Source organism: Amyelois transitella, chromosome 21, assembly GCF_032362555.1.
Source record: "Amyelois transitella isolate CPQ chromosome 21, ilAmyTran1.1, whole genome shotgun sequence".
Taxonomy (NCBI): domain Eukaryota; kingdom Metazoa; phylum Arthropoda; class Insecta; order Lepidoptera; family Pyralidae; genus Amyelois; species Amyelois transitella.
The window spans coordinates 6596563-6614185 of record NC_083524.1 but is presented as its reverse complement, the minus strand read 5'-3'; the positions used below and the strand labels follow the sequence as shown (position 1 = coordinate 6614185).

The following is a 17623-nucleotide window of genomic DNA, read 5'->3' as shown; positions in this document are numbered from 1 at the left end:
GGAAGGTTCCCGGCTATACTTAAAGGTGTTTTGAGGAAAGATTAAAGCGCGTTGTAATTGTGCTGTACATTAGCTTAGATCTTTGATATAAATAGCAACTCTACTTATTGCATATTTTACTAGCTGTGCCCGCGACTCCGTCCGCGTGGAATAGTTATTTTTGGCATCATTGAAGCCCACAAGGATGAATAATTTACCTCGTTTTTATTTCACATTTGCCATTATTTCATCGCTCCTAATAGTTGCAGCGTGATGTTATATAGCCAAAAGCCTTCCACGATAAATGATCTATTCAACGCAAAAAGAATTTTTCAATTCGAACCAGTAGTTCCTGAGATTAGTGCGTTCAAACAAACTCTTTAGCTTTATAATATCAGTAATATGTAGATAACGGGACAGCATTTACATAATACATGAGACACATGAGAAAATTATAGTTTTTGATATGATATGAATAACTTTTGCTTTTTAATTAAATATAGTTATTGTTCTTTTATTGAAAGCTACTAGGTGCTACGGTTTCTCATGTCAATCATTCCTATATGAATTGGTAAATTAATGATTAATGATCTTATTTCAGAGTCCGATCTCGGACATGTCGGACTCGGAGGCTTCGTCGCCGTCGCCGGTGGCGGCGCGGCGGCGGCGCTCCACCGCCAACCGCGCGTCCGCCGCCAGCAGCGACGACGAGACGCCGAGGACTCACGCCCTTGTGAGTATCGTACACTCATCTCCATCACTACATAGTATAAAACAAAGTCGCTGTTTTAGTCCTCCTGTTTGTCTGTATGCTTAAATCTTTAAAATTACGCAACGGATTTTGATGCGGTTTTTTTTGTAACTGGTAGAGTGATTCAATAGGAAGGTTTTTATGTATAATATAACATTTATAATTTTGCACCCGTGCGAAGCTGGGGCGGGTCGCTTGTATTAGAATAGAATAGAATAGATTTGTTTTCAAAATTGTATACTAGGTATCACTTATTGACGTCACATGACTTTAATCTAATTATAACTAATACCGCTTCTAAAGCGCATGTATTGTACCACTGTATCTCTGCTCGTCTTCTTCCTTATGGCTGTAGTCCTGGTCACATCCTCGACACTCTGGCGAGGAACCCGGGATCCACCGTTCGATCATGATTCGAGCATTTCAGGTTTTTATACGAAGCGACTCCCGTCTGACCTCCGCAACATTAGCAGGGGTCCTTACCTCATATGGTTACACATTCAGTTGCCTGAATATGCAAGTTTCCTCACGATGTTTACCCTCAACATAAGAGCATCGGTTAACAATCAAACTAATGTACATTACACAGCAGAAAAGAGTCTTTGGTACATGGCTTAGGTAGGATTTGAACCACACGCATTAGCCGGGCACCTTAACTTTTCGACTACCGACCCTCTCCTGTTTTATATATTTTACGTACATACATCACGCCTCTTTCCCGGAGGGGTAGGCAGAGACTACCTCTTTCCACTTGCCACGATCTCTGCATACTTCCTTCGCTTCGTCCACATTCATAACTCTCTTCATGCAAGCTCGTCATTTATATATTTTATTGCTACTAAAGCCATATATGGCCGAATGAATTCTCAAAACGAGACTAACATTGACAATCATCTTCCAGCAGACGTCCTCCCGCGCGCCCGCACAGAAGCGCGGCCGGCCGCCCAAGCAGCGGCCCACAGAGCACAGCCCGCCGAAGAAGAAGCGCGGGCGGCCGCGCAAGTCGTCTGCGCCCGCGCCGCCCGACAGCGACGCCGAGGCCGACGCCCCGCCCCCTCTCGCCGTGCAGGACAACAAGACTCATATATTCCGCAAGGTACGATGCACGATTCTAATTTTGAAATTTACGTTCTAAAGTTCGAATTTAAAAAAGAAAAAAAGAGAAAACGCGTATCGAGTTAGTACTCGATACGCGTTTTCTTATTAGTATAAGAGAGCGAATATATACTACTCCAATCCTTATTAATAAACTTGCTGTTCACCGCATACGTAATTATTTTCTAGTGAAATGTACCATTTTATTTATGTATTTATTTAATTTCGCATCTACATGAATAGTAGTGATTAAGTAGTAGAGTAGTATTATAATAACTTGAGGGGTGAAGCGTTGCAGTTTAATGTCACAGTTCGAGCTCATAAAATCACATTGTAATGCATAATTACAATAAATCATTCGTCCACAAAGCATTGCTTTAATTGCACCTCAAAAGAGTCATAAAGCTCAGTTATTCACGTAATTGGTGCAAGCCATAATTGGGCTTAATGCAGCTTTATCGATCCTAAAGTAAAAAGCGACCTCTATTTATTTCCGTGTGTTTTTTTGTTTATTTTTATTAGAATTTTATAAAATACCTACATGTAATCACGTTTATATCCCTTGCGAGGTAGACAGAGCGAAAAGTCTTGAAAAGACTGAAAAGTCACAGTCAGCTTTAAAAAAATACTGGGAAAAATGTTAAGATAGGATTTATTCTAATTATTCATTCATATGAATGAGGTCAAGAATATTTGTAATGAATGTAATTTCTCGTTCAGGTGTTCACCCCCAAGAAAGGTGACGAATGCGGCGGCAAAGGTGGAAAGGGGGGCAAGGGTAAAGGCGGCAAGGGGAAAGGTCAGGTGACCATCATCGAGGTCACTGCCCCCGAGTCTGGTGCCGATGATGATGAGAGAAGACATCGCGAGCGTTCCACGGAGCGACGGAATGAGGAAGCTATCGCTAGAGTGTCACCGCCGCACGAACAGGAGATGCGGAGGATTGATAGAGATCACAGAATCCCTGATAGACTGGAGAGGAATACAGAAAGAGATAGAGTGCCCACAGAAAGGGACAGAATACCAACGGAAAGGGACAGACTAACAACAGACAGAGAAAGAGTACCTGCAGAACGTGACAGATTAGCTATAGAACGTGACAGATTATCTACGGACCATGACAGATTACCAACAGAACGAGACAGATTACCAGCAGAACGAGACAGATTACCAACAGAACGAGAAAGAATACCAACAGAACGTGACAGATTACCAACAGATCGTGACAGATTACCAACAGAAAGAGAAAGATTACCGATGGAACGGGAACGAATCCCCACGGAGAGGATACCCGCAGAAAGAGAAAGGATACCCACAGAAAGAGAAAGGATACCCACAGAACGAACGTCTAACGATCGGATATCAAGCGAACGACCGTCCGATCGGATATCAACGGAACGGTTGATGCAAGATAGACGCATACCGTCCGATCGAACTCAGACCGATCGGATACGACCGCCTTCCAGTTTAGACAGACATTCGGACAGAACTGAAGATAGGAAAAAGAAAATCCGTTTAACTGACGATGTCGAAAGAATAGATGTCAAAATAGAAAATGATAAGTTAGATGATAAGGCTATGGATAGACTTAGTGGTGATAAGATGTCGGAACGGATCCAGACGGATCGGTACGTGATGGCCGAGGCGGATGTCGGATCTGGTCTCAAACTGGGCAGGGGTTCCGAGAGACTTGTCGAGGCTTCGTCCAACGGTAAGTCTTATATTGATACGAGTACAATAGAACTCGTGACTAATATATTTTTTATCAACAAAACATATTTTGTCGTAAAAACTTTTACTGAGTGATCAACTAAATATTCTGTATCACTGAATGTGCTGTGGAATTAAAAATAGTAAGTTATTTGAGGATTGTGTACCTTATTGCAATACATTATGATCTATTTTCAAATGGACGGAGTGACAAGTTTTGTCGTGATTGTGATTTTATAGATAGCACTTCGATAGTACTGTTCCTTGGATTTCATACGTACATATGGTCACGTCTATATCCCTTGCTGGGTAGACAGAGCCAATAGTCTTGGCCACGTTCAGCTATTTGGCTTAATGATAGAATTGAGATTTAAATAGTGACAGATTGCTAACCCATCGCCTTAATAAGAATCCCAAGTTTGTAAGCCTATCCCTTAGTCGCCTTTTACGTCATCCATGGGAAAGAGATGGAGTAGTCCTATTCATACTTTTCATGTACATATAATAACATTGTAATTTTCTCATTGCAGGTAATTGTTTTTATTCTAGTCCAAAATGCAAAGTATTATAGCTGAATGTTTCTCCCTGTAACAGTGAGCATCAGGTCCCGGCTGATGGTGCGCGTGCCGCTGGCGCGCCTGCGCAGGGAGCTGCTGCGCTCGCTGCAGCGCCCGCCGCCCGCCGCGGCGCGCGCGCACCGCCAGCTGGCCGCGTCCCCGCCCAGGGACCAGGTGATGTATAGTGTGCAGTGTTGGGTGGTGTGGTGTGCTGGTGGTGGATTTAAGATTTTGTTGGCGTTTTTGTGATGATGTTAAAAATAAATGAAAACTTTGACTTGTGACTTTTTTGATGTTGAGTAATTATGTACTTCACTTAATTTCTGTTGTTTTTAATGATATTATTGTTACGACAAGAACTTTCTAATTCTATTAAAAAAAAATTGCACACCTATTAACGTCTGAATCGTATTTTTCTCTTCTCAAAACTTTGTGTAACAACATCAAAAATCACTATATATCATCATCTTCTTGGAGTTAGTCTTGGTTGCATCCCTATACTACCATACTATACCACTATATTAAAAAGGCAAGTTTTTTACACGTACTTAGTCTTGTCTGACTTCCCTGATCCGATCTTCATGTCGTTTAAATTTCAGGGAAGCTTCTGATACATACAAAAAAATGTGATAAAGTTCTATTTAGTAATGTTTGTTTGTTTGTAGGCGGTAGTAGCAGCGACCAACCACGAGCGGCCGGGCGTGGGTTCGCTACGATACTTCTCGTACTTCGAGAGACTACCAGCTGACGCACTCTCAGACGAAGACAGGGATCACAAGTTAGTATTATAACATACATACACATATATCATACATATATTCGGTAACATCTATAACCCGTACATTACGGGGTAGACAGAGCCAACAGTCTTGAAAAGACTGAATGGCCACGTTCAGCTATTTATCTTAATGAAAGAATTGAGATTCAAATAGTGACAGGTTGCTAGCCCATCGCCTAAAAGAGGAATCCTAAGTTTATAAACCTATCCCTCAGTCGCCTTTTACTACATCCATAGGAAAGAGATGGAGTGGTCCTATTCTTTTTTGTAATGGTGCCGGGAACCACACGGCACTTATATATTCATTAATATACATATTAGTGTAAGTAAACATTAATAAAGTAAAACATATATTCATAAATATGTATGAACGCCCGCAGGTACTACCTGGACGAGGCGACGCGGCTGCGGCAGGCGGCCGTGAGCGAGCAGGAGCCGCTGGCGCGCGTCATGCTGTACCTGGAGTCCGTGCTCTGCTTCGTGCTCACGGGTTAGTCGCACGCGCATATATAGTGACGTTTTTATGGCGCGATAAATATCGATATTCGAATGTCGTTTTTTTTTTAATTATATGTTGAAAGACTTTTTTACGCCGCGATAAATGTTCAAATTGGCGTGTCGCTTTTTTTTTAAATTAAATGTTAAATAATGTATAAACAGGTGGACTTGATGCTTTAAAGCATTCTCTGTCAGTCGAATCGAATTTATTAGTCAAAACGAATGATCCGATGTTTAAAATATAGAGTTTTTTTACAGTGTTTCTAGAAATATATTACAGCTTCCTTATACCCGGCGTAATTAAAAAAAAATGATTATGGTAAAAATGTTAATAAATATCTTTACGAATATCTCTACACATATAATAAAAAAGTACTTATACTACTCTGTCAAGAAAGTAGCAGGAAAAGATCAATAATACACAAACTGTTTGTTATTCATCCAAATTTATTTTATCACCTTCAAAATATGCTCCTTTAGAAACGATACACTTACGCCAACGAATAATCCAATCATCAAAACATTTTTTAAACGCTGTTTCCGGAATTGAGGTCAGTTCTCGCCGCGAATTCTCTTTTATGTCTTCTACCGATTGAAAACGGGTGCCACGAAGTGGTAATTTGAGTTTAGGAAAAAGAAAAAAGTCGGCTGGAGCCATATCTGGTGAATATGGTGGTTGCTCGATGGTATTTGTTGAGTGTTTGGTTAAAAATTCGTTCACAATGATGGCCTTGTGCGAAGGTGCATTATCATGGTGCAAAATCCAAGAATTTTCTTTCCACAAATCTGGCCTTTTTCGTCGGATTTGCTCTCTTAAACGCCGCATAACACTCAAATAATATTCCTTATTTACCGTTTGACCTTCCGGCAAGAATTCCGAGTGCACAACACCGCGATAGTCAAAGAAAACAGTCAACATGACTTTGACTTTTGAACGACTTTGGCGTGGTTTTTTCGGTTTCGGTTCAGTTGGAAGGCGCCACTCCGAAGCTTGTTGACTAGTTTGCATGTCAAACTCGTAAACCCACGTCTCGTCACCAGTAACAATGCGTTTCATGAATGTTGGGTCGGAATTGACTCGTTCTAGCATGTCCTCAGCGACTCTAATGCGATTGAGTTTTTGAAAAAAATTCAGGTCTTTTGGGACTAGCCGAGCGGCAACATGTTTCATACCCAAATTATTAGTTAAAATGGTACGGATCGACTCGTGAGATACAGAAAGTTCGGTGGCTATCTCTCTCAAAGTTGAATGAGGATTTTCAGTCACTATTTCCTTCACTTTTGCGATGTTAACTTCAGTTGCAGACGTTGATGGCCTACCAGAGCGAGGCAAATCTTCCATCACATCTCGACCGCTTTTGAACGCTTTGTACCACTCATAAGCACGAGTTTTTAATAAAGTCGATTCACCGTAAGCCTTCTGTAACATTTTCAGTGACTCCGAACACGATATTCCATTGGCAATGCAAAATTTAAGACAAACTCTTTGTTCGATGTTTTTATCCATTATGAAATTAGCAATACACACTAGATATGATATAACTAAAAATAGCACTGTATTTAATGTAAACAACAGATGCAACTCAAACTCCGCGCCAAAATGGAAAACAGTTGTGCCAATCTAACAACAACAAAAAAAACAAAAATTTGAATTTGGAACCATAAATAAATAATCCATTCCCGATACTTTTCTGACTGAATTTATCTTAAAATCAAAATTTTTAAGTGACTAATCTTAATAATATTTGAAAATGATGAGTGTAGGCAACCTTCTTGGTATGCGCCATAGCAACGGTTGCCATGATGTTGTTTATTAGAGATATGTCAAAAATAATTTTTATTGTTCTTATATATGTTCTTAATTTTATGTTGAATAATATAGTGATTTTTAAATGATTATTTCTCTCCTCTTTTCTATCTTCTGTAGGAATAAATAACTTTTATAACTACACTTCTTACAAGAGCTATAAGTAAGTTAAAGCGAGTTATACCATATTAACAATAACTGTCTTAAAATTCCTTGTCTTTAGAGATATTGCATCATTTCTGCTGTCTGCGCAATATAATTTTTTTTAACTCTGAGGCTAAGTATCTCTTATCTATTTACCAGGGCGAGTACTGGAACTGCGGGAGCTGGATTCCAAGGGCGCGTTCACAGTGTACCGCGAGACCATAGAGTACATCAAGTCTATACACTCTATGCCGCAGAGGTATCGCGCCTCGCCGCACTCTACGTTTAACAAACTGGATATACTCAGGTAAAATACATACATAATAACGTGCCTTTATTATGTTTCTGACGTTTTGAATTATGTTTCTATGATCCGTGGTCACGGAGCAGTAGGCTACATACAAACTATAGGACAGCCACCCATGGATTACTAACCTTCCGGTTATATGAGCTGAATATAATAGGTAATATACCACCCTAACTAAAAATCTCTCAGTGAATTACTCAACCCCTGTTGTAGGGGTGCAAGCTGGTCAGAATAAGGGGGTAATCTTGACCCGGTCTTTCGCGAGGACGTTTAAATTATTATAGAAATATATAGTGGACTTTGAAGGAATATGGCTAAGCTTAAGACGCGACTGGCTACTCTTTATGTACAGTAGGCCACATATAAAAGTACACCATCTAAGTAAAAGTAAATAATAAATAAATATATATATATATGTACAAATTACACTGATTGAGTTAGCCTCGAAGTAAGTTCGAGACTTGTGTTACGAGATACTAACTCAACGATACTATATTTTGTAATAATATAAATAACATCCAAGACCCAGGCCAATCAGAAAAGTTCTTTTCTCATCATGCCCTGGCCAGGATTCGAACCTGGGACCTCCGGCGTCACAGACAAGCGTACTACCGCTGCGCTGCTGCTGATAAGTATCAGACGTATGGATAGGAAGACTTGTCTGTGCCCAAGACACATGACTTCATACAAACCAACATCAGAGAGGGGTCAAGATTATCTGCAGGCGTCTGTACATTCGACCACGTAGATAAATATACCACTTGTTTATCGTAGACATAAATTGGAAGGTGGTATTTTTCTAGCACATTTTTACATTTTCGACCTTATCGATTGGCTTATAAATGTTATTTTTGTATTACAGCCTAAGAGTGCAAGCCCTTCTGTACCTGCGCATGTTCAAAATGTACAATCGTGAAGTTAAGGAGTACAACAAGATTGTTCAAGAGTATCAACAGAAGGTAAGCTTTATTGTCGTACTATAATTATTTGAAGAAGATTATGTCGATCAATTAACTTTATAGAAATTTATAGTAGCTCTTTATTGATTTTATAATTCAATTTTATACACAGTTTTCAGTAGAGCAATTGTCTATATTTGTTTGTGTTTGGTCAGTCCAAAATATACAAACCAACGGTATACGAGGTATATGTATATATATATACTAGCTTTACGCCCGCGGCTTCGCCCACGTGTAATTCGGTTATATATAGCGTTTTTTAATGATCTCGACAGGGCTTTTTCTTCCACAGGCTGAAATCTTGTTACAACTGGAATTAAATATAGCCTGTGTTACTCAGGGATGATGTAGCTTTCTAATGGTGAATGTTTGAAATCGATTCAGTAGTTTCGGAGTTTATCGATTACATGTGTAAACAAATATAGTCTGATAGTCATCATCCCATGTGAATGAGCTGATGATGGAAGGTAGGTACAACTCCTCAACGGTTAGGAGTTGAAAGAAAATTCTTACGAAGTTATACGTACATGTGAGGCTATTAGGTTGACCTGATAATAAAAAGTAAATCTCATTAACGTTAAGAATTTAGGTGAAAATGGATGCGGACAAATTTCGTCTCTTCACTTGTTTCCTTTTAGCTGTTTGTATGGGTAGTGTTAACACAAAATAGGGATTTAAAGGCGTGATGTTATTAATGTTATGCATGTATGTACATAATTATGTATGTTAAAGAGACGACTGAAAGTTGTCATACAAAGTCTTTTTTTTTAAGGATGGGAAATCATCAAATGACCTCTCCCGCTCTGGGTGGAACGGAAGGGAGTGTCAGACTTTTACTGACTAAAACCCACCTCGTTCCTTCAGTCGCCCTTTGCGTTCCGGGGCCACGGTATCTCGTTAGAACTTTCCCGCAGCCCCGGCTCAGTTTATCCCGTTTCCCCCCCTTGGGGGTTGACATTTCAAAAATCCCTTCTTAGTGCTCACTTATGTTACTAAAGGAACCTCTGTTCAAAATCTCAGACTCCTATACCGAGCGGTTTCGGCTGTGCGTTAATAAATCAGTCACCCAATCGCACCCCCTAAATCACGATTGGAGGGTAGTTTGAAAAAACTTATAATGTCAAACATATTTACTTGCCTATGTACGTGTTCATGCCAAGTTTCAAGTTTATAAACCCAAGGAATAAGATTTTTCATAGAAACGTTTTTACCCCTTTTCCCCCCTTGGGGGTTGAATTTCCAAAAATCCTTTCTTAGTGCTCCCCTACATATCCCAAGGAACCTACATTCCAAATTTCAGCTGTCTACGACCAGTAGTTTCGACTGTGCGTTGTCTGTCAGTCAGTCACTCAGTAACGGAAGAGTTTTATATATATAGATATATATATATAACACATATATATATATATACTAATAAACTATAAATGAAACAATTTGTTAAAAAGATAAAAAATAACCTCAAAATCATATTATTTTATTTTTACCTTATACTTTACCTTATCGAGTTTAAAAATAGGTACTATTACTATAATAATTTATCTTGAGTATATTACTTACATGAATGTCTTCACATTTCTAAATTCAGCAGAGCAGAAGTTACTATTAGTTGCGAAGAAATAAGCCACCGTAAAGCAATCAATTCTTGGCAAATTTTAACGTAATAGTAATATATTAAGGCAGATAGTTAAAATTTAACTATCTGCCTTAATATATTACTTTCCATTATGGGAGAATTTATTCAAGAAGATAATCGAGCAAACTTCGAAAAAGTTGCACGGAAATCACAGTAATAATATGATCCAAATATCAACAAACGCCATTGTACTTGACAGCAAAAAATTTTGTATTGCAACGCGTGACGTCACGCATTTTGATTGGTGTTTATTATGACGTGACTTGAGGGTGGAATATTTAATTACATTTTATTAAATAAAAAAATAATCCCTTGTTTATTGAGGAAAAAATTGTGTTTTTTATTATTTTTACTATAGAAACTACCTTTTCGTGGTAAAATTTTATATTTGACACATACAGTACAGTCCACATTCGAATTGTATAACTGAACGCGGAAGTTGACAAAGAGTAACGTGTGTGTTCTGTTGGGGCGCAGCCGGCGTGCGCGGAGGCGGCGGCGTCGCCGCTGTCGCCCACGCCGTCGCCGGGCGGCTCGGTGGGCTCGCTGGGCTCCCTGGGCTCGGCGGGCTCGCTGGGCTCGCTGGGCTCGGCGGGCTCGGCCGCGTCCTCGGGCTACTGCTCGCTGACGCACTCGGTGCCGGCGCACGCGCACCACGCGCTGCTGCAGCTCACCAAGTACTACACGTTCCTGTACGTCGCGCACGACCTGTGGGAGCAGGCCGACTGCTTGTGCAGGCTCAGGGCTAATCAAGGTTGGTCACATTTTTCCAATATATGGATATAATTTTTTCAGTTCCTCCAACACAATAATGTTGCCCCTATTAAATCCCTAAGTTTGAATTTGATCCCCACTCGAGTCGAATGTGGAACTATTTTATTCTGATTGACCCCAAATATTGAACATTTAGCGATTTAGTTTTCAATTTAATAACATTGTTGAAATACCTAAGGCTCACATTTTTATGTTTATCGATCTCATATATCATATCATCTATTATGTTTAATGATCTCCATAATCTTATAATAAAGCTAAACTGTCATATAAATTAGATTCGCAACAATTACAACTAACTTTAACATTTCTTCTTCCAGACCTGTTCATAGCCGTCGATCGCAAATGCGGGCCGCTCTCTCTATCGTCCACGTTCCGCCATCTTGTCCAATACGTGCGATACGCCATCTCCTTGTTGAAGAGCGCGCATCAGTGACCGTACGCCTAGCGGACGCACGCACGGCGGACACTGTGACATTTCATGTGAACAAAATGTGTGACAAAATTATGTCAAAGACGTGTTTAAAGTGCGACACGGATGTCGAAAATGTGTAAAATTTATGTCGATTTAAATGCAAACTCGTGACGCATTAGTCGATTTCAAGCTATGACACTTAGGCGGATGAAAAGCTATAAGTGTGACTTTCATGTCGATCAAAAGTTAAAAACGTCGACCATTGTCGACGATATTATCGTGGTTACATGTCGAAATAAAAATAAATACCGGATGTATCAATCTTCAAAACTTAATGTCTAATTGTATTTTTGATTTTATCAATTACCATATTTGGCTAGTTGTATGTTAATGATCTAAGTTGATATACGACTTTGATAATGGTCGAATGCAATGAACTGTATGAGCAAGTAGAATTTTTTTATAGCTAACCTAAATAGATTGCCTGATTTTTTTTGAAATGCAAATTTATTTTGATCATTTTTGGGACTGTAAATCGTATATTAGCTATATATACAGCTATGGCGCAATGAACTTTGAATTTTATACTAAGAGATTTTTATCAAAAAATCATATAAATTAACAAAATCACCCATTGTACAGTGGGCTACAAATTAATTCAACCATAATGTGTATCTGCCATATGAATTATTTTTTGGGTCTTTTATTTTTATTAATTATTGTGTATTAGTTGAATCTTTGCAGATATTTTTCTGTTTTACTGTTGACATTGCACTGTATGATTTAAATAATGTATCAAATCACGACAACCAATGTCGCCACTTCTATATAATATATATTCTATATTTTATCTTTATTCGATTGAAATCAAGTACAAATATTTTAGTTGATTCAGGAGCACTTTTCAACAACATACAGCAAATATAAAAACAAAATTTGAAAGATGTATAGAGTTTAGTTTTTCATGATTCGTTTTATTTTTTATAGGAAAAGTTATTGAAAACTCTTTTTTTTTAAATCCAATTTTAATGTATTTGTACTTGTTTATGCAGCGAATATAATGTTTATTCTTGAATGAGATCTTGTTATTTTACCGTAATGGAATAAGTCTAACCAGCAAGGTGTACAGCATACTTAAAAAGAAAAGTCAATAAGTATTGAAAGAACAACGATTTAATATAATATAACTTTTATTTTGCTGTTTAGACTTTAATACAAGAATCAAACAAGGGACTTGAGGCAAATAATAATGTAATAATTTAGTATTTTAATAATTATTGATAAATGTCATAAATTCTTCGTGAAATTTAATGTTAACTTTAAATTGTTTTTCATGAACACAAATGCGAATTTCAAAATGAGTTTAAATAAAGTATTTTTGTACGCGTAAATCTTCCAAATTGTTTTAGTTTATTTTTATCATTGCGAGGACATACAAGCAAATGATTTTGTATATTGTCGATGCTAAAGGGCGTAGAAAAAAGGCGGACTGAGTTTTACATACGGCAAACTGAAGCACTAATAGTATATATACTTACATCACGCACCCACTACCACTAGTGTGACATTCGGCCGCCATTATGTCAAAGATGCATCATAGATTATCTCACGGAACGGCAAGTTTTCTGTCACTCACACATGCGTACAACGCCGCCATTACGATGCTTCACTTTTTCAAGCCACATTCCGTCCGCCTTTTTCTATGTAAAATACATCCTTAATCGATGATTGACTCTGTCTTTGTCTAAACGAATAGACAAGTAACAACTAAATGATGTCAAAGTCAAAAGACTAAGCCTGAGAACAAAATATACCGGAACCGGAAATGAACAATGGCGATTGCGCTTTGTGTTCTACAAAGTTCCCTTCCCAAAACGATGACCAAAAATACAAAATAACTTGTAAAATTTGTAAGAAACTGTACATAATGCTATCCGTTGCCTGGCAACGGCGGATCGTCTCGCTAACTTTAAGTGATAGAGTAATCATATCTTAAGTGTTTTTTTAACCCACTCTTCGGAATGTATCTTACGGGATCACGATACGAATTGCTGTTAGCGTAACATGATTTAATGGCGTTTCTGAACGCGCGGGCCAATCGAGTATATGATATCTCAACATGTATGGGATCACTTCTTAGTGTTTCGCAATAATCTTCTGTCGCTTTATTAATGAATGAATTCGGTATGAAAGTTAATATTTTAAGGAGTTATTTTTCTCCGGACGCATCCGATAAGCGGACAAGATTCATCGTTCGATGCAATATAATGGTATTATGATTTAAAGTTACTATATTTTGTTAACTTGGTGTTTAAAAAAGGTAAACAAAGAAAACCACGTGATTTTCAGATTGCCATTAGCCGGATGAGTTGTCACGTGATTTCTTTGTTTATCTTATTTCAGATATCTTAATAAATAAACTATGGTACAGAATCCTAGGTACTACAATGTCATAATAATTTGTTGGCGTAGAACAATTTTATACGTTACGAATGTTCCTATGTAGATATGATGTGATGAACAATGTTTGAGCAAATCGCTGCCCCGTCATAACGTCAGAACATTTTTTCGTATACATATCAAATGATTCGGGGACAAAAAAAATGGTGTAGGCTATCAATGGTTACAGACGTTTCACACTCTGTACTCTCAAAGTACTTTGGAGTGACAATAATACTCTATTAGAAAAGCTAGAAACTTAACAAAAAAAAAGAATTGATAAATCGAAGAAAACATTGAACAAATCGGCTAAAAATCGATCGATTTAATAACAGATAAGTTTTGTTTTAATTTTACTTATAATAAAGAGTACAAGACACGCCCACGTTAATACTGTAAACAAATCACAGTAACACCAATGAACAGTATAAGTTATATATTTCCTCTTGGTTGTTTATCAAATTTAAGTTGTGATTGTATATACATAATATATTATACATTTTGTAATGAATATACATGTTAGTGCCAGATAGATTTTTGTATGGACGTTTATAGTAAGAAAGAGGTCGACGGGCCGACACATCACATGTTTTTAAAATTAAGGAGTGACAAGAGATGCCTTGTACATAGTAATATTGTTAGGAATGTGTAGTTTTCACTCTATTTTAATTTATGTTGTAAACTATATATTTAATGTTAAGTTGAGGAATGATAAAATAGAGGTCAGTTATGGTGTGAGCGCGTGTAACGAGGTGTGGCGTGATCTGATGTGGTTCGTTAAGAATTGAATAGTAGAGGAGCTTGCAGTGCTCTACTTAAACCGTACCACGCGTACGCAATAGCATCACAAACTTATTGGTACTTACTTCCCGCACAAATGGTTTTTTTTTTTTTTAATTATTTTAGTTGATTTATATAATGTTCCATTATCGTTTACCTTAAAGCGAAGTTTACTTAAATTTTGAAAATTGCGGTGTGCATTAGTTCTGGCTACGAATTTGAGTTATATTCAGCAATTTCAGCGTTATAAATTTAGGTTAATTTCCGAAAAATGGCGCGATTCGCACGGGTTAAAAATTCAAAATTTTCAAATAATATGAAGTGAAACTGAAATTAATTTGAATGAAATGTTAAAGATTCCATCCAAGGAAGGCACTGTTGATCTTTAAATCGCTAATACGAATTTCAGGGTTCAGTTTAGCTGGGCCCATAACCATGTATTGTTGCCATTATTGGTATTTCAGTTGTACTAGCCTTATCTTCGTAGCTAGACTTAATTGGCCGCATTCCTTGTTTCAAAAGTGGTTACCCTTTTTTTTATTTTCGTTATTATAAACCTTATTCGTTAAGTTGACAAAATTTCACCTGAGTAGCTCTTTAGCTACTTACAACGATGTACTTGAATTTTTTGTTATTTTAGTTCTAAATTTGACTGTAATTATTCTTCATTATGTTTTGTTTGCTAGTATTATTTTAAGGCTCACCTTTTTAATCAATTCAATTCGGGGTCAGTCACGATCGTTGGCAAGGCATATGTCTTATAATTCTCTCTCTGTCTATCACAAAAATGATCGAGAGAGAAAGAAAATAAGCCTTTTCAATTTTCGTCAGTATCCCTATATATTCCCCCTATGTTCTTTAATAGCAATTGTATTTATTTTATTAAGGTATTAATTTTGATAATTGTTGTCGCCCCGTGCGGCATATGATTTACGCACATGAATCTTAAAAAACAAAAATAAAATCAAATCACAATTGGAACGAGTCCTATAATCTAAACCATATTGTCTAAATCCTAATGTAAGTCGAACGAGTAAGTTGCGCTGGATAGTTAGGCTGTAGATGATTTTTAGGAAATTGTAAAATACTGTTTTTCTTTTTATATTAGTATCTTGTGTTGATAGCGTGTATAATTTGTTTTTTTAATTTGCATTAAGGATTATGTATAAATTTGTTTTCCTTTAATTTTATTATTTGTGTAACTATACCTTATGTTATGGAATAGAATACATTAATTTTTATGTATGATTATTTTGGTTTTTTTTTTGTTTTACCTTATTTTCTTATTATTATTTTTTTAAGTTTCAAACTTATTTTGCAATAGGAATAAAGAAAGATAATAATGATGATGATAAAAATCAGTTTTTAATCGATAACTGCTTATAATGTTTATTAATTTGGCCGACAGTTAATTCTCCATCATAAATCTATCAGAAAAAAATAAATTGACAGTTGAATGACATTTACTTGTTCACAAAGATTTTGTATTTCAGTTCTTCATGAGCACTAGACTAGTTGAGCTCTATACAGTGTCTAAGAAAAAACTGCGATCACATTGAAATAAATGTGAAGTTTATTATTATGCTTACCAGTAAAATTATTGTTTAAAAAAAATTCTGTGCACAAAATACAGATAAAGTATGATTTACTCAAAGGCAAGGTACAGAAGTAACTATCTTTCAAAATAGCTAAATGTACATGCAAAAAATATGAATTCAGTTCAATTATTTGCAAACGTTGTGCGTAAATGGAGAATGGAGCTTTGCATGCCTTTATGAGCAGTCAGAAACTATCCAAAAAGGCTCGACTGGCTGTGCACAGGGGCGTGTTGGTCCCGACATTAATGTATGGGAGTGAAAGTTGGGTATGGCAAAAGAAGCATGAAAGCAGAATAAATGCAGTGGAAATGAGAGCGTTAAGGAGTATGATGGGTGTGAAATTGAGTGACAGGATAAGGAACAGCGTGATAAGGGAATGTTGTGATGTGAAAGAAGATGTAGTTACAGGAATAGAAAAGGGTATGTTAAGATGGTTCGGTCATGTGGAGAGGATGAATGAAAGCAGGTTGACTAAGCAGATATACAAGGAGAGTGTGGAGGGAAAGGTCGGAGTGGGAAGACCTAGACGAACGTATCTTGATCAAATTAAGGACGTCCTGGTAAAGGGTCAGGTCAAAAGTACCCGAAACCGCCGAGCTTGTATGAAGAGAGTTATGAATGTGGACGAAGCGAAAGAAGTATGCAGAGATCGTGGCAAGTGGAAAGAGGTAGTCTCTGCCTACCCCTCCGGGAAAGAGGCGTGATTTTATGTATGTATGTATGTATGTTGTGCGTAATATTTGGCAATGTTTCTTAGTCGGTTGCCTTTTAACATTAACCCGCCTGACATATATTTGATGCAAAACATAATTGCTTTTCCTTTTGTTCCTACAATGAGTACAGAAATAGATCGAGTGGTATTTTAAAACTCCTCTCAATTTGAGAAAAGCTGTTTATATGATACGGTTTTGTATGGTCACTAAAGTTATAAATTATTGAACAAAAAAAAAATAACAACGCTTATTTAGTGCCGCTGCAAGCTCACACTTAGGCGTTAGGCTCGCTACACACTTAGGTAAGTAAGTACATAATAAGTGTACTGCCTAACACGCTTTTGTATACGATAGATATAGTTAGGCCGTAGTCTGAACCCAGCAATACATTCGCTCGCAATACATTATTCGCTCCTAAAACGGGTCTAAAGTGATATCCAGTATTTGAGGTGTACGATTGAGTATTTGAAAATTAATAAACAAGAATATTTAATTTAAATATAATAATATTAAAATAATATAATTATGTTGATCAAAATATAATTTATACAGCCAAATGGACATCTGTAAAACAACAATTCAATTAATTTTTGATAAAATAAACTGATTTAAATATTCCAAATACAAATGTAACTAAGAAATTTATATGACTGGGTATCAACTATAGACAGATACACTACTTTCTA

General features: G+C 37.1%; 1 protein-coding gene across 4 annotated transcripts in view; it reads left to right on the top strand.

Moving 5' to 3' along the window:
* LOC106135587 (AF4/FMR2 family member lilli) overlaps positions 1-15877 on the top strand; it is a 202368-nt gene extending 186491 nt beyond the window's left edge. For 3 of the 4 annotated variants that reach the window (XM_060950203.1, XM_060950201.1, XM_060950200.1), the window contains exons 13-22: positions 581-712; positions 1632-1826; positions 2546-3536; positions 4130-4266; positions 4758-4870; positions 5251-5360; positions 7479-7626; positions 8489-8585; positions 10696-10972; positions 11313-15877. In XM_060950203.1, the coding sequence (XP_060806186.1) occupies positions 581-712; positions 1632-1826; positions 2546-3536; positions 4130-4266; positions 4758-4870; positions 5251-5360; positions 7479-7626; positions 8489-8585; positions 10696-10972; positions 11313-11428 (2316 nt within the window). In that variant the 3' untranslated portion in view covers positions 11429-15877. The remainder of the gene's footprint in view (positions 1-580; positions 713-1631; positions 1827-2545; positions 3537-4129; positions 4267-4757; positions 4871-5250; positions 5361-7478; positions 7627-8488; positions 8586-10695; positions 10973-11312) is intronic. The other variant, XM_060950202.1, reaches the window with a different exon arrangement.
* The last annotated feature ends 1746 nt before the right edge of the window (positions 15878-17623 follow it).